This window comes from Nycticebus coucang, chromosome 5 (assembly GCF_027406575.1).
Source record: "Nycticebus coucang isolate mNycCou1 chromosome 5, mNycCou1.pri, whole genome shotgun sequence".
In the NCBI taxonomy this organism is placed as follows: Eukaryota; Metazoa; Chordata; class Mammalia; order Primates; family Lorisidae; genus Nycticebus; species Nycticebus coucang.
The window spans coordinates 127707411-127731290 of NC_069784.1; the positions used below are offsets into that span (position 1 = coordinate 127707411).

The window sequence follows — 23880 nt, forward strand, 5'->3', positions numbered from 1 at the left end:
TGCTCTGAAAGAGCACAGTCAGGAATTTCTACACAGATTATTTTATAATCATCTCTTTTTGTTTTTTTTTTTTTGGCCGGGGCTGGGTTTGAACCCGCCACCTCTGGCATATGGGACCGGCGCCCTACCCGCTGAGCCACAGGCGCCGCCCTAATCATCTCTTTTTGAAGCAAGTTACTCTCTATCAGAGAATTTTGTTCTATTTCTTATCTTTTAGGTGCTTGATATGTTAATTTTTAAAATTAAATTACCGTCTTTTATTAACTTTGTAGGCAGATTATGATGAGGTTGCATATGATTAGGTTTCCCTGTTTGCATTTGTAAAGTCAAGTCCCTTGAGTCCTCCACCCAAGAGATGTGCTGTATGTCCCTACATTCTGCCAGTTAGGTGGGAAATTACCAAACCCCTTCCCCTTCCACCTTCTCGAATCTAATTGTGTTTTTCTCTCGGGTGGGCCTGTGGTTGTTAATCTACTAGTTTCAAGTTAGTATTGAGTACATGGGATGCTCAATTTTCCATTCTTGAGATACTTTACTAAGGAGAATGTTCTCCAACTCTATCCAGCTAAATACAAAAAATACAAAATCTCCACCTTCCTCTATGGCTGAATAGTATTCCATGGGTATATACCCACAGTTTATAAATCCATTGATGGGTTGGTGGGATTCGAGTTGTTTCCACATCTTGGAGATTGTGAATGGAGCTGCTCTAAACATTTGAGTGCAAATGTCCTTTTGATAAAATGATTTGTTAATTTTGTAAGTTTCATGATTGACACAGACACTAACTTTGCCGATGAACTGCTCTTATTCTAAATAGTCAGGGTCTTTAGAGGGTTGGTATTTTATGCCTTACCTTTTACCTTTGGCTCTTTGCCCTGGATTTTTTTAAGTGATATTTGCATAAAGAAAGATAAAAGTTAAATCCCTGTGAGTCTCTCTTTAAAAACTTTTCTAAGTAAGGACAACCTGGCTCCTCCAAACATTTAGTTTGCTCTGGGTTCGTTCTGAGGCCATGTGTGACTGGCACGCCCTTTCTTTCTTTTTTTTTTTTTTGGCACGCCCTTTCTTAGTTGATGATGAACTTGGAGGAAGCAGCATGGCGTGTGATGCTGCTATCACTCCAGTGAGGCCTTTCTATGTTGATCGAGAAGCTGCTGGTACAAACAGTGCCCTGTCTAATCTCCTGGAGGCCCAAGGATCAACACAGACTATTCTTTAGATTCTCTGCATTGAAAGCAGACACTGGGCTTCATGGTTGATCTCAGAACAGAGAGTCAGCTCCAAGGACAACTATGCATAAATTTCAGGAGGGGGATGGTAGGGGAAGTTTATTTATTCTTCAAAATTGAATCAACAACAGTGATGAATGAAAGCCAGAATGCAAAATTCATTTTCATCTTGATAGGTGAGGCACCTGCCCTTTCTCTTGGAATAGTTAAGGTCAATTATTGAGTTAGTTAACATAACTTTCACATTCGATGGAAGGCAGACACTCAGCACGTTCTAGTAAAACCTCAATGCTTCATCTTCTTAGCGTCCCCATGTGCGAGCCCTGTGAGGACGATGTGTTGTCAGCCTGTGAAGCCCATCTTCTTTTGTACTTAGATCTGCAGCTCGGGTTACTGATGGCATGTCAGAGGTGTTTCCAACTAAGAAAATTATTTGCAGAAGCTTTGGTAACAAATTTGGTAGCTCCGTTTCCTGCTAAAACAACAAGCCTTAAAGAGCTTCAGAAATGTGAACAGCCTTAAGGATGATAGAAATATGAAAACAGTGATATCCCTCTGGCAAGTTCCTATGCCTTGGAGAATCCATTCCTCAGCTGTGTTTCCCTCTCAGCAGTCCAGATGTTGACAAAGTTTGTGAAATAATAGGAATGAAAGGGACTTTGATTTTGTATTTTTAATACCATTTTCTCCTGTCGAATTATGAAAGTAATACATACCCAAGGCAGAGAACTTGGAAAATACTGGAAAGCCACCAAGGAAAATAATCTCCCAAGTAACCGTAGTTTTTAACACACAAAAGTAATCTCTGTTAACATTTTGGTGAAAGTCCTTAATTAAGAAGACTCTTAGAAGATAGATGCCTGTTCACCTCCACTCCTTCCTGTCTCCACTCCCTTCTGCCCCCTGTTTTGAGATGTGGAATTGCTCCAAAATCATTCCAGGAAAAGTATTAGTTTTCTCAAATGTCTATGGAGGCCAGTCCCTTGGCAGTCATTCCTAGTTTCTCACAAACCTTGAAGTTAGGAAATTCTTTGTGTAGCTTTGAGCCCTGAGCCAGAATGGAGGGACCTTTGAGTTCTAGTTCCAGCCCTGCCACCTATTTACCAACGAGCTGAGCTCTGGCAAAGCCAGACTAGCCGCCTTGCCTACCGTCCCCCCCAGCTACAACCTCTGCTAGTCCCAGTCCTTAACCGCCTTGAGCTTCTGTTTTCCAATAATTGAAATAATTGGACTGAATCAATGGTTTGGGTTGTTTTTGTTTGTTTTTTTACATTTTAAAATATTTATGTTTTAATAAACTTCATTTTTTAGAACAGACTTAGATGCACAATAAAATTGAATGGAAAGTACAGAAAGCTCCCCTATAACCCCTGGCTCCCCAGACACACAGCCTTCCTCAGAGTCAATGTCCTCCACCAGAGTCGACATTTTACAGCCAATGAACCTACAGTGACACACCAATATCACCCGAAGTCCAGAGTTTACATTGGGGTTCTCTCCTGGCTTTGGACATTCTATGGCTTTTGACAAATGTGGCTACCTTTGTAACATCGTATAGAATAACTACACCACTCTAGAAATGCTCCTGTTCACCCCTCCTTCTGCCCAACTCCTGGCAACCACTGATCTTTTTACTGTCACCATAGTTTTGTCTCTTTTGGAATGTCACATACTTGGAGTCACACATGCAGTCTTTTCAGATAGGCTTCTTTCACTTAGTGACATGATGCATCTAAGGTTCCTCCATGTCTTTTCCTGGTTTGATAACCCATTTTTTAAATTGTTGAATAATATTCCATTGTCTGGACATGCCACAGTTTATTTATCCACTCCCCTATTGAAGGACATTTTGGTTTCTCCCAAATTTCAGGAATTATGAATGAAACTGCTCCTAAACTCCATGCGCAGGTTTTCGTGTGGACATACATTTTCAGTTCCATTGGGTAAATGCTAAGGAACACAGTTGGGGGATTGTGCCGTAAGAGCATGTTTAGTGTAGTAAGAAGCTGCCAAAATGTCCCCCAAAGTGGCTGTCCCCTTTTGCATCTCCCCAGCAATGAGTAAAAGATCGCTCTACATCCTTGCTCACCTTTGGTGTCGTCCCTGTTCTGGGTTTTGGCCCTTCTAACAGGTGTGTAGTGGGATCCCCTAGTTTGAATGTGCATTTCTCTGAAGACATAATGAGGGCTATCTTGTCATATACTTATTAGCCACTGGTATATATTCTTTAGCAAGTTGTTTGTTAAGGTCTTTTGGCCCATTTTTTAATTAGGTTGGTTGTTTCCTTATTGTTGAGTTTTAAGAGTGCTTTGTATATTTTGGATAACAGTCCTTTCTCAGATAAGTCTTTTGCAAATATTTTCTCCCAATCTGTGGTTTGTGTTCTGATGCTTTGGAGATCAGTGGTTTCTACACTTTTCTTCTACCGAAGCTGAGTGTTACAGAAGGCGTCCCAGGATCACCAGAAGAGGGGCATAGCAAGGGGGAGTTTGAGTGAACTGGTTCTAGGGTTCCCCCCACATCTCTCTTGTTTTAATCAGAGAATTTTGACTTTATCCAGTTCATATGTGAGGGTTTTATGTGAGAGTCACTTTTTCTGCTTGTTTTAAAAAGGGTTTTGACTATCAAAGTGGTTTGAAAACTGCCGAACTGGAAGATTGTAAGGTCCCTTTTAACTTCATCATTCTGGAATCTGCATCTCTAATCTTGCAGCATAATATAACTTTTCCTTCCTTAAGAAAAAAATGGGATAAACCTTTCACAAGTAATCACATGACGCTCTTTCAATACACTTTTCAACCACTGTAGTGCTCTCTTAAAATGACGGAACTGATAATATCTGAAGACTATGCACCACCCACATGCCCATTTGTCTCATGAAAATAACAATTTTTGACACTACTTATCGTTTTCAAAATAACCAGAGAAAACATTCAGCCATTTCAATTCTATACCTAGAAAAGAAGGCAAATACATCTGAAGCTTTGTAGCTTGGGTGAAAAACAGCAAATCCTATCTAAGAGGGCACTTCCTTCATTGGTTAGTGACCACTGAATGTCACAAATTATTTAAGCAGGCTATTCAGTTCAGAGTGACATGAACATGTGTGTATCAGCTGCATATGTGATTTTTTTCTGGATTCCAGTCTAAATTGGATAAGTGTTTAGTGATGTTTTATAAACACATCTATTCACACTAACAGTGTTCATTGATGTGGCAGGGAATGAAGGGGTATCTTTTCCATGATTTATTTATTTCCTCTTCTGCAGGGAATTTGCAATGGCTGCCCAATTTCCTGCAATGCAAAAATATACACGAATAGTTGACAAAATCTGTAGTAATGAAGAATAACCTGAAGAAAACAGCGAATCCAGGAGTCAGATTAGTGCACAGAAGTGAGTCTGTACACTTCCTAAGGTGGCCCACAAATTTGGCTCTAAATTTCCTTTGCCTGGCCACAGTAAAGAGAACACATTTCATTAGAAAGTTCACAATCTTTTAGTTAAAATAAACCAGTTATTCTGCATTAAAAAAATCTTTTTTCAGACCAATCTTCACAACATCTATTCTTACAACTGGGACTTGAGAAGGGTTGTGAACTGAGAATTCAAAGTTGTTTATTCTCTGGTAAAAACCTAGCGGGCTGATCTTTTGGGTTGCTGGTTAGGGGCTGAACGCTACATTTTGATAGTCACCTGGGCAATGGTGAGGGCTGAAGGGCTCCTGTGAAAACCATTAACTGCACACTGTGGCTGACAGAATGACCTCAAGCCTTCCCCAGCCACCAACAAGGGGAGGCTGAGGTGTCTGGAGGCAGGATCAGTGACCTGGAGCTGGAAGTTCCGGAATGCTCCTTTCAGGAGGCTAAGCCCCAGGCTGCCCCCTCTGGACCACTTTTCTCCCTACGTGTAGGTGCCCAGCGTGCTCCTGTTACTACTGCTGTGCAATAAATTTCTCTCACAACTTAGTGGCTAAAAAACAAAACAACCAAAGGTTTGGATCCTATTGGTCATGACTTTGAGTAAGGCCCAGATGGAATGGCTTGTCTCTTCTCCACAGTGCCTGGGGCCCCAGATGGAGAGTCTCACCAGCTAGGGGTAATTCGATAGTTGTGGGCTGGAGTCACCTCAAGCTGTCTTTATTCACATAACGGCAATTGATGCTGGCTGCTGGCCAGACCTGTCCACTGGGACACCTGTCTGGTCTCCCAGCATGGTACAGTAGACTTCTTACAAGGTGCCAAGGGCTTCAGAACAAATGTCCCAGTGACAAAACAAAAGCTTCATGGCCTTTTATTAAGGAGACTTAGAAGTCACTCAGCATCACTTGCTGCTCATTCTATTGATTACGAGCAAGTTGTGAGTCCTCTGAGATTCCGGGCAAGGGCCCAGACCTGGTGTCTCCGTGGGAAGGGTGCCTTATAGAAAAGCACGTGGATGGAGGAGATTGGTGTGGTCCTCTCTGGAAAGTAAAATCTGCCCCATGTGTAAGAGCTGCTTTCGTTGCACACCATGGTCACTCCAGTATCCTTGAAGTAACAGGCAGGAAAGGTGGGGTCCAGGGGAACGAATTCATCCCGGCTGATTTGGCCTGCATTTTGCGGGGAAAGAGAAACCATCAAGGCCCCCGGAGACAAGGCCAGCTCACTGCGACTCCAAATTCCACACAGAACTTTGTACAAATTCCCCTGCAATAGCTGGACAGAGTATTTCCCCAGTGTATCTTTAGTGAATCTCTTTTCTGACTTTGGAAAGGTAACCATTGGGTGTTTGAGGGATAGGAAAGGAAGAACCATGGCTGTTCCTTCATAACAGTATAACTGTCACATACCAAAGGGGGCAGTCAGCAGCTGACCCCACAGAGGCGGTTTTCCCACATGTTATGTCAGCCTTCCAACCAAACATGCAAAAACAAACCAGTGATGGGCCAGTCTCTGACCCACCCCCCAATTGGCACGTGGTGATATACACGTGGTGATATACACGTATTACAGATATAACTAACAGAAAGGAAAACTCCTAACTATATATCCATATGGCTTTGTCCTGAAAGACAGAAGGCTAGCATATTTTTTTATTACAAATTTATTACATATTTTTTATTACAAATTTTATTACAAATTACACTAAATCATTCTTTTTAAAGAATGAAACGAGTTTTTTCTCAGTCCTCTTAATAAGTGCATCCATTTCACTATCTGAAGTCATCATTAAAGGATTTGTCTTTTGAATCAACTTGAATGTATTAATGAACCAAATATTTACTCTTTATAACATCTAGTATATTTCACTGAAAAATTATACTAAATTGATAAACGTCGCTGACTCAGGAGCATATTTGCCGAGAAGGCCCTCATGAGCAGCAGAGCAGATACCAATACCAAATGAACAGGACCACCATGTTCCCATGCTGGGTTCTGGCAAGAACATTCATCTTCACAGTAATTCCTCTCACTTTGAGACCACTTAGAGAGGACTTTGATGAGAGTCTGATTTTATACAGTCTAGTCTAACAATACACATTTCATTTGCTCAAGGATGGGGTTGTGAGCAGTTTCTTCACCTTTCAGGTAAACAATCGCATACTATTAGGAGGATAGATGTTTCATACCTATGAACAATTATTTCCCAAGGTGATAGTCTTTGTTCAAGTCACAAAAAGAGAGATTAGTTTCTACATGGCATAGGGCAATCTCTTTGAAGTCCTTAATAACGTTGTGATCTGTAGCTTTACATTATGCCAAACTAAACATTCAGATGTTTCAGGCTTGCCCTTTGGTTTTTTGAACAAGTTGATTGCTACAAAGCAGGTTAGTATTTGGAATGAATGCTTAGCATGGCATGGGATGGCTAGATGTTTCTAGAATCTAAATTATGATTTCTATAACAGTGTGTCAGTACTGGCGTTTGGAAAGAGAAATAATTTGTAAATAACCTGTGCAATCTAATGCCTTAAAAATGCAGAAATGGCAACGTAAAGAAGTATATAAAACATGCCTCTGGCTTTATCCCTCTTTATACACATGTATTCAGTTACTCCTCGGTAAGTCATAAAATACTTCTCATCTTGTATTAGAAAAACACACCTGCTATAGCAAAGAGGTTTCCAAATGTACACAGGCTCCAAACATCTAGAGGTTTGCTTCTTGTTTACTTAACAATGCTGAGTCCAGGAACATCTTGAGGTCAGAGCCCCCTTCCATGTGGTCATGCAGAGACAAAGCCTAGTAAGGTGTCTTACATGGGTATCTTCCAGGTCATCTTAAGAGTTATCGCCATTGTAACTCCATTGTAACGCCATTGAAAAGGCCCGGAGGAGCGTAGCTTGGCAGGGGTATCCGAGGAGAAGTCGTCCTCCTAACGTCGTTGTAGCACCATTAATCCATTAATCTAGGAGTGATTTAATCCATTCCTGAGGTCAGAACCCTCATGGTGACAGAACAACTCTCAATATTGGCACACTGGGGATTCAATTTCAACATGAGTTTGGGAGGCAACTCCTAAAACTTTTGTACTTTTCTCAATACAAAAGTACGGTCCATGTTTTCAAGATTATACATTTTAGTAGCAAAAATATGAAGAGACCAAGATAATCGTGTGATTCATAACTGGCTGTGAATGACTCATTTGGGGAGAGTTTTGTAAAAGCACCATTATTGGGGCTTCCTGTGGCCATCGACCATCAGGTTTGGGTGGAACCTGGGCAGCTGCCTCCCAGAAAACTCCTGAAGAGAGTGTGAGACACAGCCAATTCCTCAGATCACGAATCGTAGAGAAAGATCCCCTGGAATTTCCAGTAACAAAGAAGCAATCTAATTAAACACACATACACCCTTTGATACCCTGATATGAAATAAATAGTTAAGAATTTACCCACACATATAGTTTTTGAAAATCAATGTAACTTGGTAACTACCATATAAAGGAGTTAGAGAAGAAATAATATTAAACTGTATTAAAATGAAATCTATTTCAGTGAAGATGTCTAGGCTTTATTGTGTAGAAAAATAAAAAAGTGGTAAAATGTTTCTACGCATTCATAATGAATGTCCAAAAAGAAAGGGCATCTGAAAAGCAAAACTAGAAGTGAACACCAGAATAAGAAAACCAAAAAACTAATCTGCATCTGATTTGCATATGATAAATATTTGTTGCCTCCCAAACTCATGTTGAAATTGAATCCCCAGTGTGCCAATATTGAGAGTTGTTCTGTCACCATGAGCGTTCTGACCTCAGGAATGGATTAAATCACCCCTAGATTAATGGATTAATGGCTTATTATGGGAAAGGGACTGGTGGCTTTATAGGAAAAGGCAGAGAGACCTGAGGAGACCTGAGCTGGCTCACTCAGCACCATCCCCATGTGATGCCATGAGCCTCTGGGGGCTCTGCCGAGAGTCCCCACCAGCAAGGCCTGACCAGAGGCTGGCACTGGACTCTGGGCTCTCGGTCTCCATAACTGTAAGAAATAAATTCTTTTCCTTATAAATGACCAGTTTCTGATACTCTGCTATAACAACAAAAAATGGACTAAAACACATGCCAAGAAAAAACAAAGACTGTTGAAGTAGAAGAAAATAAAAATGAAGACGTGATTTGCATGGAAGCTGGGCTTTATTCTCAGAGTATTGGCGAAGGGGCTTCCCTTTGGTATGATATGGGCTAAGGAGGTACCAAAATGGAGAGCAATGTTTATCCCATCTTAACCTCCCACTTCAGCAAGGCAAATATTCAATCAGTCTCTAGAATTTAAAAGATACCGTATCCTTTGGATAAGCAATGAGGGAGTAGTGATGAATTGGAAAAAGAGACAGTTGCACATATGAGAGGCCATCAAGAAGTGTGTGGGAAAACTCTGGAGTGCATGTCAGTGTAAGCCAAAGGTAAGAATCCCCCAGATAATTTTAATATGTACTCTCCACAAAATAGGTTTCTTATTATGTTACAAAATTATTTAAAAATGTACAAGAGGCAATCACCTGATATTTCATGGATGGAGGATTTTGTAATCGTTGGTTCTGATTTGATTTAGAAGAGTGTTCTATCCCCTCTCTATACATATACACCCGGTTGTTTGTTGTTTTTGCAGTTCCCATACAGCTGCTCTCAGATGATTGCAGCTAAGTGTGTTATTGAAAACTTACATAAAATACTCAGTGACAGATTGCACGAAGGGAATAAGTTAGTTAACAATTCGGAGAAAAGGTATTCCATTGAAGCTTCCTTTTCTCTAACCCGTTCACATCTGGGACCTTTTGGGTGTAGCCTCATAAAGCTTTTCAAAACTTTCATCTACTAATTTTTATTTATAGTAGTTTTAGTTCAGTAGGACTTTGGAGAGACAGGGACTGGAAAAAATTCTTCATCTTGCAGGGCACCCAGCACAGCCCCTTCCACTAAGAGGCAGCAACAACCTCTAGCTGCCCCAGTCACCCATGGGGACAGCACCACCTCCAGGAAGAGCAGCAGACCCAGGTGCAGCTCACAGCAAACAGGATGCTCCAGCCTCGGCAGCACTTCCCAGCAAACTTGCTAATGAGGTCGTGGGATCAGTTCCCACCAGGTCACTGAAGACTGGTGTGCTGCTCATCACTGGGTCCTCTGCAAGCTCTAAATTCCTTCTCCACACCAAGGAGCAGCTTTCTGGTCCAGACCACTTATGGCTGGGACTTGACCTTCTTTGATTTTTCCTTCGAGTTATTCCTTTGTTTTTTTTTTTTGTTTTTTTTTTTTTTTTGATGAAGCTGCCGTAGACTGAGGGACTCAGAGTTTGTTGTTACACTCGTCCTTTGGGAAGAGTCTGTCCTCAAGCCTGCAGTAAGCCATCAGCCTGAGCATGTCTCATTACTTTAGGGATAGTTCCTTGATCGCCCTCCCTCCGTGGAGGTCAGTGTGAGGGCATGCCAGGACCCCTGGTTGTGCAAGGGCCCTTGTGGAAATTCAGGTGTGTACACGCACGGTAGTGCCCACGCCCGCCGCCTCCAGCTCCTGGAAGACTCCGTTATCTGGAAACGCACTGAAGAATGGAGAGGGGGTTCCTGTGCAGTGGAGATCGCAGGGCGGCAAAGACAGGAGAAAGAGAGCATGCCTTAGCCGGCTGAGAGTGAGAGGGTCGAGATCTCACACCTGTGGGGCGCTCTGCTCCCCATTCTTTCTGACAACTAGATTTCCCATATAATCTTCCTGAACCTCCCTGTGTTGGCTGCAAGACTCAGAATTCATAGAAGCTCAGATCTGCCAATGATACTCCAAGACTGGATAACAATATGGAGATTTTCATTCTCAACTTTGGGATTTGGAGCAGCCTCCAGCATTGAGGAGGCCTTCCTGGTTGCAGGGAGTGTTTCTGAAGGCCCTTGCTGCCCACTCGCTGGCGCTGTGCTGTGGTCATCCTAGGATGTGGAAATTACCAGCAGCCCTGCTTTGCCCTTGCTCATCACCAGCGGCCGCCAGAGCACATGAAGCTTTCTGGGGAGCCGGGTTTCCGTAGCCACTCTCAAATGGCCTCTTAGGGGCAACAGGCAGCAAACGTGGGCTGCATTTTGCCAGGAAAGTCCAGGTGGAAGATGGCTGCTGGTGTCAATTACTGGCATCTCCATGGGACTCTACTTTTATTTCTAAGTCCATGTGCACAGCCAGGAAGCGTCTGCTGACAAGGATGAGCTGATAAGCTGTCTTGGTGCCAAAACAGGATGAGAAAAACAGGCTTGTTCTGAGGATGGCCTGCATCCCGAGAGTGAAGAAAATTCTCTCTCCACAGGCGGTATCTGTTCTTAAAACACTAACCCTTGAAAGGCTTGGAATCTCTGACACATAATGCAGTGGAGCACACACCAGGCTCTCAGGAAATGCATGCTGGTGAAGGGACCCAGGGGGCCTGCACTCAGCAGGATGGAGAATAGGCGGCCCCCACCCCCCAAATGTTGACTCCCCTGAGTGTGAGTGCAAGCCTTTGACCTCCATTGGCAGATCATGTGTAACGCTGGCCCTCAGGACGCTGATGCTGCAGCGTGGTGCTTCAGCCCTGCTCCCACACGGGCAGAGCAGCACAAGTGTGGCCTGTCCAGACAGGTGCAGCCAAGCTGTTTGATCCTCCATTCTGTGGTTTCCTTAAACAAGAAAGGGATTATAGGCCAACGAGGCCAGCATCTGGGTGGTAACAAGAAAGGCAATTGGTGGCAAGTGCGTCATCCTAGTTGGACTAACTCAGCTCTGTGGCCTGGGCGGGTTCCCAGGATACACGGAAGAGACAGGGCCTTGGAGGGTGGGCGGGACTGTGTACCAAGACACAGAGGACCGAGAGAGGCGGAGCCAATGGGGAGCTGGCTGAGGCCCCCCGAACCCCGCCCACCAGTGCTACTCCCTGCTGCCCACTGCCTCCAGGCCAACCATGGCTGTGGACATTTGCCCATTTTTCTGATGGACACATCCTCTCCCTACCAACAGCCCACACAGAACATAAGTGGAGTCATTCAGCAAGTTCTTTCTTACCCCCACGGCCTTTCTGCTGCTTACTCATCTGCGCTCTATTTGGATCAAAGTGCTACAGGGTAGCAAATGTGACTTTACTTCTGGCCATTCCGGTTCTGTTATTGTCTTGTTTGTCTTAAATCTTAGCCATTTTCCATTCTGGGCAATTCTAAGCCTGTGTGTATTTCTATGTATGAGCTCCTCTGTGTAGGTGTCTTTCTCATTCCCAGCCCTCGGGCTGCGGCTTGAGTCGTAACTCCTTGACATATCACAAGCATAAAGTCGGAGATTTTATAAACTTGGGAACCTTTAACTTAAAGGTGCTTATGAGGATAGGGGAGGGCAGGAGAAGTTCGTTTAGGGGTGGCTGAGGAGAGATAAGACAAAAAAACTGTTGGCGATACACAAAATTAGGGAAAAAATATTATGTTATCTGCTCTTTGCAAGATGGTATCCCTGGGCAGGATGGAGCTTACTTCTCAGGTGGTGAGAACATCCACCCTGGTTGTCCCGAGAAGAGCCAGCTCCACTCTGCTGCCTCTCATTCTCAGCACGTCTCACCTGTTCATCCCTCACCTTCCTCCTGTCCTTGGGCTGAGCTCACAACCCACTGTGGCAGGCTTCTTTCAGTTACAAGTGACAGAAACCAACTTCACACTCTTATAAGGGAAAAGGAAATGTGCCGATTCACATGGTAGGGAGGACACTACGAAATCTCAAAGGTCAAAAAAACCTAAGAACTAGGACCTTGTGATTCGACTGGGGATCCCTTGGTCTCTCTCGGGCCCCCTCACTCCCACTGTCTTTTTCCCGCTCTCCCCCCAGTATTGTCACCTCTGTTCAGTGTCTCCAGGCCCCTTTCTGCAGAGCGGAGCTCGGTGTGCTGGGGAGCTTGGTGTGCTGGGGAGCTCCATGAACAGCTCCATATTCTCATCCTCCCGCAGCCCTAGAGGAAAGGATTTCTGTTTCACAACCTCATATACAATCCCAGAAAAAAAGGCTTTGCTTGTTTAGCTTGAGGCTAATGCTGTCCAGAAGAATAGTGTGTCGTGATGGTCTCAGCTTTGGTCCTGAGTCTACCTGTGGCCCAGCAAGCAGAATCTATGACCACAAGAAAGGCGAGAGAGGAAACTTCCTGGCAGTGAGAAAAACAGCAGTTGCCAAAGTCCTCAATACCCACCCATGTCCTAAACCTTTCAGCTGAGCCTGAGAAATGCTTAGGCCCGAAAGCTGACCGAAAGCTGACCTGAAACCTAGAAGCAATTAAATCCTACCTGGAAAAATCATCTTCTCGTCACTTAGCCAGTCACTCATCACTCTGTAAATCTCACCGACAGTCTCTCCTGTCTCCTGAGAAAGAGTCTCCATTGTCATTACCAGATGTGGAGTCAGCAGAAGCAGTGGGGTCTAAGCCCGCTACCTGCTCTCCTAGTTACCTAGCAGGTTAATGAATCTCTCTGCCTTTCAGTTTCCTGATGTGAAAAGGAACAATAATGGGTCCCCACAGAGTTGTCCTCACATTCAATGGACAGTTAATGTTGGTGTCAGACCTGTCTGAGAAGGGGTGGCTGGTGTTACCACTGCAGCCCCCAGGCTGATGGTCCCTGTCTCGGGATCCTGGCTCACACACAGGAGGCCACACTGGTTTCCTGGTGTTCTCAGACATGCGTATCCATTAGGAATTCTGCATAGTCAAGTGGTTGTAAAACGGGTCCAGAACATCCCCACCACTGTACTTCTGTGCTGGGGGAAGCACTGGCCCATGATGACACCCCGTGGACACTCGGGGCCTCCTAGACCTCATCCACTTTGAGTTTCTCTCTTACTTTCTCTCTGCACATTCAGGAGTGTACACATTTCTGTCCAGCACCCTGAAGTCTCTGGAAGAGAAAGACCATATCCACCGGGTCCTGGACAAGATCACAGACACCTTGATCCACCTGATGGCCAAAGCAGGCCTGACCCTGCAGCAGCAGCACCGGCGCCTGGCCCAGCTCCTCCTCATCCTCTCCCACATCAGGCACATGAGGTGAGGCTCACGGGCTTCCCGGAAGCAGGAGGGACAGAAAGAAAGCGCACCCCAACCCATGGAAGGGCTGATGGCTGGATGCCGATAGCACACTCACAACAGTGCCTGGCATGGAATAAGCATACATGCTCTGCAAGGAGAGAAGAAAGAGGCTTTAAACCTGCCTGGGGCATGGGGCAGGTGTCAGAGAAGGCTGCAGAGAGGGAAGGATATGCTTAGTTTGAAGTATGTGCTTCTGCTTTGGGGCGGGGCTGGGGGTTTGGTGGGGATTGTGCAGAATGCCGTGGGGGGAAGCCAATTAAGAGAAGTCTCTGAGCATAGAGATCCTCGAAGGCACATCCATTTCTGTCCCTGTATCATACTTCCCTGTTTATACTTGGAAATCCCAAATGAGAACCTGCAGATGCCTCATGGAGTGTCGATGTTGACCCCTCCTCACCTCTTGAACCCCTTCCGTCACCCCTGTGGCTACTACCCCAGTCCAAGCCTCCATCGTTTTCTGTTGGATTTCGGCACCATCCATGTAACATAACCCCTGCTTGTAAGCAAGATCTGCTGGAATCCCTTCTGCATGAGTGATCGTTCAAAGACCAAATCTAACCATGCAATCCCCTTGCTTAAAACCCTTCAATGGCTTCCCGTGTGCTTTTAGATAAAAGTATAAATCCCTTTATTTTGCTTAGATTACTCTTAATGATTCAGCCCCTACTTAACGTACTAGGACATTGTCACGTCTGAGCCCTAACCATAAGAAACCTTTCTCTGAGTCATCTGGGGAGGCTCCTGTTCAGCCTGCAGGTTGGCTGGGGGGCTCTGCTGATCTCAGCAGGGCTCACTCACCCGTCTGAGGCAGCTGATCTCACCTGGGTATAGGTGGGGAGGGACAAGTGCAGCCAGCACTGCAGGTCGGCCAGGTGAGTCTGCCCCAGGTGTCTTGAGTCTCTTAGTCTCCTGGTATGCACAGGTGAGTTGGGACATGTCCCACAGTAATGTCAGGGGCAAAAGAAAGCAAGCCCACTGGGACAAGTGCACTTTAATTCTATGGTTAAGTCATACCCAGTAACATTCCATTGGCCAAGGAAGTCACATGAGGAAGCCCCAGTCAAAGAGATGGACACATTCCAGCAGGAGTGAGTATTTCTGAATGTGAGCAAACCTATCTTTGCTTAGCTATCACTCCTTGCAGGAAGCGTCTCTTGGCCCGTAAGACCTGGCTGGAGCGTACACCTCATTCTTCCCTATAGTTAGTGCCCATTTCATCATTTTTCTGCCTCCTTAGACTGAAAGGCGCCATCACGAGATGTCTTGCTCACTCTGTGTACCTAATACCACCCAGCATCATCTGGGTGCACAGTATATACTCAATAAATATTTTTGTAGAGGGTCTAAGACAGGACATCAGCTGAAAAAATAATTCTAATCCAAAAGGGGAAAGAAGCCTCACTTTCATTCAACTGTCTTGCAACTTGGCTGACCAAAAGCCTCGTGGACTCCATTCTCCTAAGCAGACCTCAGCCTGCAGGGAGGGGAGGAAGAGAGTGATGGATTCTTTACTGCAGACTCCAGAAAGGCCATACAATAGTGTGAGTGATGACACTAGAGGTACCCAGGGGTGACGTCCCACCCATGGCTTTGGGCTTACCCCAGGACTCTAGGATTGAAAGAGATTCCTTCTCTTAGTGGCACTGAGGGAAGGATCAAGATGCCTGAAGGAGTCTGATTTTAAGGGGCTTTTTAATCTTGAGACTATGATTCAAATGGCCAGAAATTTATCCAAAGTCCCAGGTCTGGAGTCAACCTTGAAAAATTGTTAGGTTTTTGAAAAAACAGATGTATCTTTTTTTTGTTTGTTTTGTGTCCTTAACAGTGCCATCCATAAAGACTTACATACAGTATGTGCTCGCAACATTATTACTGAGTGAGTCAATGGATAGACAAATGAATGGGAAAATGACTCAAGGCAGGTTTTTCTTTGTATGAATTTGAAATTCATAAGTGAAGGTTTCCACTCGGCAAAGTTAAGGAGAAAGTGACTGCAATCCCTGTTCTCAAAGGTCCCCAGGGATCCCTGAGTAATAGAGAAAGGACTCACATTTGCCAGGTAGAGTAGGTGACAGCATTCAGAGTAAATAGGTCTAGTCCTTCCCTGTCTTTTGCTCTTGAATATCATAGAGAGGGAACCAGGGAATGGATTAGAATAACATCTCCTCTGCCAAATTTCCTGGCTGAGAGAGCAACCTCACCCTTGGAAAAAACATGTTAGTTTTTACTCTGAGCTAGGAATTTCAAGGATGCTGTAAAAATCGTGCATTGCAGCTGAATGTTTTTATTTGTGGGTAGGAATTGCTGAGTTTTTAAGTCCATTAACTGCTCGTCAGCATTAGCAAGCCTAATTAGTTAATGCCAAGTAAATTTTCACTAAGGATACCGCTCTGGGTGATTTTACTGACAACGCATAGCAGAAGGGAGAAAGCTGGGTAGTGTTTCTGTCGGAATTGTGTGGAATTGTGTGAGAGGCTGTGATTCTCCTGAAAGCGTTGGGTGCTTATGCTATCTCTCTCTCTCTCTCACAAAATAATATTTTGGTGCCTCATTATAGCCAATCTACATCACAGAACTCTGTTTTGTTATGCTTGGCCCCCGCCATATGTTGCTACTCAGAGAATTTAACACCAGATTTCATCTGACTGTAAATGTGATTCATGAAGTCTCATGAGGAAGACAGGAAAACGAAATAAAAACAAAATAATACTTAAGCGCATCGCTTAGGTCCTGTTGTAGGCCCAGGAAACTGTGATGCTGGGTTCTCATGGCAGGTGTCCAACCCTCCCAGGCTAAAAGTGCAGATATTTTCTAGCACATTCTCTGGGTCTTGCCTACTCATGATACATATTTTTTTTTAAATAAATTTCAAGCTAGATTATATTTGTCCCTGCCTCCTCTTCCTCCTCTGTCCCGTGGAGGGGACAGCAGGGTTGTGGCTGGGAGTGGGGCAGAGGAAGGGAGCAGGGAAAGGAGATATACCATCTGCCTGCGCCCTTACAGCCCCTGCTTTCTGAACATTTATCAAGTGCTGGGCACTGTTCTCGGCCTACAGTAGAGGGCAGGATGGCCAGCTTCCTGGCGTTTGCACTGGGCAAGTATGAGTGCATGAGGGGTGCACGTGTGTGCTTGGGAACGGGGAGAATAAATACAAATAAACAGGAGAATTTCCTGTTGTGAGAAGCGTCCTAAGGGGAACGTAATGATATAGACAAGGGAGGCTGCCGCTGCAGAGGCTGGAGGCTGCCGCCGTTAGGGTAGCGGAAGGTTTTCCTGAGAAGGTGGCATTTGAAGGTTGGGGGGAAATGAACCTGAGGAAGAGAGAACATTCGATGCAGGTCCTCTAAGGCTGGGGAAGGAGCTGAGTGTCATTAGGGTCAAAAAGTCAGTGTGAAGAAAAAACCTGCGGTAGGGGAGAGCGGGAGGAAGAGTGGAGGGGGGCGTGGACGCTGGACCAGTTGGGTCCTGCAGAGTGTGAAGGAAACGTAGATTTTATTCGGAGTTGAATGGGAGGCCACTTGAGAGGTTGACAAGGGCAGCTTCTTGAACTGCTTTACACCTTTAAAGCCCTCACTCCTGCTTGGCTGTACCTGGCACATTGGCGACAAGGGGGAATAAACTCTCGTTTGGGACTGTGGTGGGAAGTCCCCAGCATAGCAGATGCCCTGAAAGTGGCCCGAGGGAGGAGTATTTGGGAGGATGGGCCTGCTCTCAAGGAGGTGAGACATGAAACCCACATAGACGTGAGCCCGAAGCCGGAGCCTCTGAGAGCTCTCAGTGTCCCAGCCGCTGTCCTGTTGAAATGGGTCTTTGGACAAGATGAAGGATTGACTTGCACATGCCTTTGGAGTTTCTCGTCCTCCCCCTTCTAGGAGCGGCAGCCATCCTGGGGCCCCGTCTAACACGCCCCTCTTTATGTCTTCCCATCCACAGTAACAAAGGCATGGAGCATCTGTACAACATGAAGTGCAAGAACGTGGTGCCCCTCTACGACCTGCTGCTGGAGATGCTGGACGCCCACCGATTGCACGCCCCTGCCGCCCGCATGGGAGCATCCCCGGAGGAGATGGGCCAGAGCCAGCTGGCCAGCGCTGGCTCCACTTCGTCACATTCCTTGCAAAAGTTTTATATCACTGGGGAGGCAGAGAGTTTCCCTGCCACAGTCTGAGAGCTCCCGGGCTCCCCCAAGGCTCTGCGAATCCCTGCAACACATCGCCCCTGCCATGCGTCACTTTAGCAGAACTCTGTCTCCGGCATACACTCTCCAGCATGCCTCCACCACCAGCAGCTTTCTCTATGAGTGGCCATTCATTTGCGTGTTAAGTTTTTAGTGGTACGTCTTCTGTTGGGAACAGCCAAAGGGATTCCAGGGCTAAATCTTTGTAACAGCTCTTCCCCACCCCCCACCCCCTTGTTGCTATATTACTAAGCATGAGGATTCCTATAGCTCTTCATGACTGAACTCAGTCTATGAGCTTGACTGTGCATTTAAGCTACTTATAGAGACCCAGACCTCGAGAGTAGACATTTCCCCTCTGATAAGCACTTTGGAATGGCTTGAAGAATAAGCCACCAGAAAGAATGTAATGTGGCTCCTTTAACTGCTGACTTGGAGAAAGCTAGGTCCAGGGTTCATTATAGACCCCTCTTGTATTCCTGTAGTGATGTACCATTTTATTCAAGTGATACCTTAAAGCTTTTGCACTCAGATAGCAGAGTATTAAGTGATTGTCTATTCATTTCCCCTATAGGAATACAAGATGCACATAGAGAAAGAAGATCCTCTAATTGCCAAGACTATTGCAACTTAGTACACTGCAGCCTCAGGCTTTCTGCAAGCTCTGTCGCTGGCTTTCCAGAGCACCGTGCCCAGGCCATGGGTTCCAGTTAATTCTCACCTCCCATGGACCTGTGGAAAACAGCAAGTTGATTTTAGTTAAGTCACCTCTACATACATCAGTCTCCTAAGACGTCATTATGGGTCACTATGAAAATTTTGAGACAGACTGTGTTACGGTCCATTATTTCACTTCTAAGAAACACAGTCGACAGTGTCCTTTCTGATTGCCCTGTGCAGGCTTCACCTTCATCAACACCTTCATCAGTATTGCTGGGAGGGCTTCGTTTGTTTCTATCTGCACAGATTCTGTTTCTTGATTTTTGCATATCTCAAAACTTTCATAATGACCCATGTATGAAAGATAAGTTCTTGATTTTTGTTTTTATTTCCATTTTAAAAAAGAAAGCCCTCTCCCCCCAGGACTTGCAGTAAACTCAGCTTCAGGCCCTGTTCTGGTGGAGGCTCACATTGACCAGCAGAATGTGTGTGACTTACATGAAGGGTGAACTGTTCAGGTGTGGTGCCCAGCCACCATCTGGGAGGGCGCTGTGAGGGAGAAGGCGCCCCACTGCTGCAGGGTTATCTTGGCAACCAGAGAGAAGTAGGCAAGTAGGGGAGAAACTGGATACAACTCTGAGGCACAGTCAGCCTTGCTCAGGGTGGCCCTGCCACAGGCTGCAGCTACCTAGGATTCCCCTTGCAGACCCCACACTGCACTCCGGGGCTGCCGTGGGATCCATGGGTAGTCATTTCCAGCATGGCCCTGATTGAAAGGAGCCCTAGTGGCAGCCGCAGCGGACAGGCTCACTCCTGTCACAGGGCAGCCTGGTGTGGGCCTTTGTTTCTCTAGCACAATTATGGGTTATTTTCTTTTCTTAACTAAAAAGAAAGTTTGGTTGCCTCCCGGAGACATCATTGTCTCTAATTCAACCCCCATTGAGATGTGATGGGTTGGCCAGCATACCAGGTAAGCGGCTAGTGCTTCTCTTGGGATGTTTGGAAGAGTCGGTTGCACTAATCTCTGATTATACACCTAAATGATTGCCAAAGGACTGGGAATCTGGGAGGGCAAAAAAAAAAAGCTTTTCATAGATGTGCATTTAAATTTGGGGGCAATTTTATGTACCTGTAGGAATATGTTTAAGAATAGAATTCTTTTGTTGTTTGTTTAAGAAGCACCTTACATAGTATAATATATATTTTTTTGAAATTGCATTGCTTGGTTATCAGACAATTGAATGTAATAATTCTGTTCTGGATTTTATTTGGGCTAACATGCAAAAACCAAGAAAAAATATTGAGTTTTTTATATACTTTTCATGCTACCTTATCACGTACGCAGTCATTGATGCCTAAAGCCTGGTGATTATTCATTTAAATGAAGATCACATTTCATATCAACTTTTGTATCCACAGTAGACAAAATAGCACTAATCCAGATGCCTATTGTTGGATATTGAGTGACAGACAATCTTATGTAGCAAAGATTATGCCTGAAAAGGAAAATTAAATTATTCAGGGCAGCTAATTTTGCTTTTACCAAAATATCAGTAGTAATATTTTTGGACAGTAGCTAATGGGTCAGTGGGTTCTTTTTAATGTTTATACTTAGATTTTCTTTTAAAAAAATAAAAACAAAACCAAAAAAAAAAAAAAAACTGAACACCAAACACAAACATACTTCTAGGACTATCGATGATATAATACCAGCTAAATCCAAACCATAATATGTGGAGGGTTTTACATTCTTCATCTAATGTATTTGTATTCATGTTAAGATACTACTACATGTGAAATGGGCAGGGAACACCAGATGGTTGAAATGTCAGCCCAGGGGTCTCAAAACCAAGTTTGGAAATCTTTTTAACTCTTACTTGAAGTGCCATTAACGGACAGTGGGTATCTTCCAGCTCGTGTTGCTGTTGGGTGGAGGAAACGTGCTGGAGAACTGTTACCTGTGATTTTCTCCTACTCTCAGCCAATTTGCAATCTGAAAGATGTGATTTACCTGGGGGGTCAGGGTAGGGCTGGAGAAGTAGGCTCAGGAATTTGGAGACTGGGAAATATAGTGATAAGTGTATTGAAAGTTTTTTGAGGCAAATGAATGATGGAGACTGGGGATTGCACCAGGGTTCCCTATTTCAGTTCTGCCCTATAAACCACAGATAACTAGCTCCTTTGATGTCCCTAGCCGTCTCTAGAATGGCAGCTCCAGTTCTAGGGAAGAAAGAACAACATCAGCATTACAGTGGAGGGTGTAGCTAGTGGTCTGTGTTCCCTTTCATCAGTGCCTAGCTAGCTTGCTGCCAGGATTCTGGAACGGTCTCATGCAGCAGTTAACAGTGGCTTGGTCATCCAAAGAGAAGAACCTACTGATGTAGGTTTATAAAATCCCCAAGGAAGCTCATCCTTTGATTCGATTTCTCCAGTAACCTTGCCAGTATGTTTAAGCACACCATATCACATGCCTTTGGGGGGCTGAACAAAATAAGGGCCTTACTGATAATTTACTTTTGACCGCATTAAGGTGTTCTCACATTGAAGTCTTATACATGGAAATGGCCGGTGATTGAGGCCATTGGTTTAGAGTAGCCCTCCTCCTGCATGACACCAATTACAGATCCCTTCCTGGTCATGCTTTGCAACCATGAGATGACCCGTGGATATTGGGAATGACCACCAGGACCACAGTGATGTCTCATATTCACAGGCAGATCTTCTTCGCAAAACTAGTTATTCGAAAGGCAAATAGAGTCACACAGAAGCTCAGAATTCTGTTTGGTGCGGGTTCTGGGAGATCGATCCCAATTACTCTGCACCCTTCCTAGTTAACCCCCTGAAAACACATGCTCCGCCGGAGCCAATGAACTGTGGTCCCAGATATCCATCTTTTCAGTAGTGCAATGATGCTGTTTCTCATCGCGTTTCCCTTCCATTCGAATTCAACTGTGGCCTCGTTTTAAGTCATTTAAAATTGTTTCCTAAGTAATTGCTGCCTCTACTTCAATTTTGCACTGTCTTTCAGAGATTTAAGAAAAATTTCTATTCTTTTTTTTTTTTTGCATCCAATTGTGCCTGAACTTTTTAAATATGTAAAATGCTGCCGTGTTCCAAACCCACCTTCCGTGCGTGTGTGTGTGTGTGTGTGTGTGTGTGTGTGTGTACAGAGCTGTGCACCCTGGAAACAACATACTGTCCCATAAGCAGGTACCCGAGACACGGACCCCTCTGCATTCACAGAGAGGTCATTGGTTACAGAGACTTGAATTAATAAGTGACATTACGCCAGTTTATGTTTTCTCACAGCTGATCAACAATGCTTTCCGTGCACTACATATTCTCCAGTGTGGAACTCCTGTTGTATGGGAAAAGGCTCAAATGCTAAATTGTGTTTGATGGATTACTGTGCCCTTTCGCTGACGCACCCTATTATTGATGTGATTGGGTTTTGTCGCAGCTTTGCTTTGTTTAATGGAACACACTTGTAAACCTCTTTTGCACCTTGGAAAAGTAAAGAATCCAGCAGGGTGCGTGAGCACCTGTAAACAATTTTCTCAACCTATTTGATGTTCAAATAAAGAATTAAACTAAACACAATAGAATTATATTTTTGTATGCGCCACTTCTTGCTGACAGTTCACCACTGATCACCTAAAATCAAAGTAATTAAAGGATCAGTAAGACACAGGGAGTCTGATGCCAGGGTCCCTCCCCACCTTCCTCTCTTGTCTCCCCCCAGGTTGATCAGGAACTATGTGGACTTTGAGGGAAGGAAGACCTTGTCTCAATTCTTGGCACCATCCTGTACAAGTTTTATGATCATTGGTGATTAATTTTTCAACACTGCACTTTCCTTATCAATAAAATGGTGATAATAACACCTAATTCACAGGATGGGAATGAGGACCAGGTGAAAGGGGTCATGAAACACAGTAGTTGTTTTCTAATGCCAAGCCCAGGCTCCTTTCCTGGGAGGGAGAAGAAGGAAATTTGAGAGTAGTTACAAATGAGTGAGTGAACAGATGAAGGAATGACCTGAAACTATACAAAAATCTCCTTTCCTTTTTCTGAGCTACCTGTATGCTCCTCTGCACCCATTACTGATGCTGGGAGGGGTGGGAAACCTGATGTATTGAAAAGCAACATGGACACAGGCTTTGCAGCCAGATTACACATTAATTGTGTGACCTTGGGCAAGTTGATTTCCCTGTGCCTCAGTTTTGTCACTTGTACAGAAAGATAATGGTGCCACCTGCCTGGAAGGTTGCTGTGAAGGCAACAGGACTCAGTCACAGGGAGTGAGTGAGGACAGTGGCTAACTTTGCACTCCTTTCCCGAGCCCTCTGCTGCTGTGTAGCTGGACTCATGTCGGTATTAGGATGGGTTTAGGCTCTTCACATTGTTTGAGTTATTTGGATTCCTAGAAGCGATTTCATTTTCTTCTTCTATCTTTCCCTTGGCAAGCTCGTCAACCCCTCTTGCCAATAGTTTCCTCATTTTTAAAATGGAAATCAGAGCAGCACACACCCACAGAAGTTCCTTGCAGATTAAAAGGCCCTGCACACAGGCCCTGCACACAGTCAGCTATTATTATTTCAAGTAATACAGTCTTGAATGAGCATCTACCTTTCATGAAATTATTGGTGTGTTCAGATTTCCATTTTCTTGTTGTTACGTACATGCCTCCTGTGTTTTTATTTCTCTGTTCCTCCTACTGCCTTTTATTGTTATTAGTAATATTGTGACCTAATAAGAAATATATGTCTAATCTCTACCCAGTTCCTGAGATAGGTCCCAAAAGGATGCCAGGAGATTCTTGTATATGTGGTCTTTGACTCTGTTTTCTGACACAGAGCTCCTGTCATCTCTTGGGTGATAGAAACATTTTTTGTTTTAATGAGGCAACTCTTGGCAGGTTCCTGTACAGCCTCAGTATGGGGAATCAACCCTGTGATTAGGTGGTTGGAACATTCAGGCCCAACCTTTGACCTCTGTGGAGGCTCCCGAGAGGCTCCAGAGAGGAGCTGACAGTTGAGTAGCTCACCAGTGGCTGACGTCATAATCAAGCACGTCTATGTAATAAAGTCTTCATGAATACCCAAGAGGGAAGTGCTCAGGGATCTTTTGGGTTGGTGAACCCATGGGGGTGTCTAGAGGGTGGTCCATGTGGAGGAAGCATGGGAGTTCTGTCCATCTCTTCATCTTTCTGTTCATCTGTATTCTTCGTAATATTCTTTATAATAAACTCGTAAACCCAAGTGTCTCCCT

At 44.6% G+C, this 23880-nt stretch overlaps 1 protein-coding gene across 8 annotated transcripts in view; it reads left to right on the forward strand.

The window, feature by feature from the left end:
- The window catches only part of ESR1 (estrogen receptor 1), a 395652-nt gene extending 373448 nt beyond the window's left edge, over window positions 1-22204 (forward strand). For 5 of the 8 annotated variants that reach the window (XM_053592428.1, XM_053592426.1, XM_053592424.1 and 2 more), the window contains 2 exons: window positions 13547-13730; window positions 17706-22204. In XM_053592428.1, coding sequence (XP_053448403.1) covers window positions 13547-13730; window positions 17706-17940 — 419 coding nt within the window. In that variant the 3' untranslated portion in view covers window positions 17941-22204. Of the gene's footprint in view, window positions 1-4501; window positions 4735-13546; window positions 13731-17705 lie in introns of those variants that run through there. The other 3 variants (XM_053592432.1, XM_053592430.1, XM_053592431.1) reach the window with 2 other exon arrangements.
- Window positions 22205-23880: the final 1676 nt, after the last annotated feature.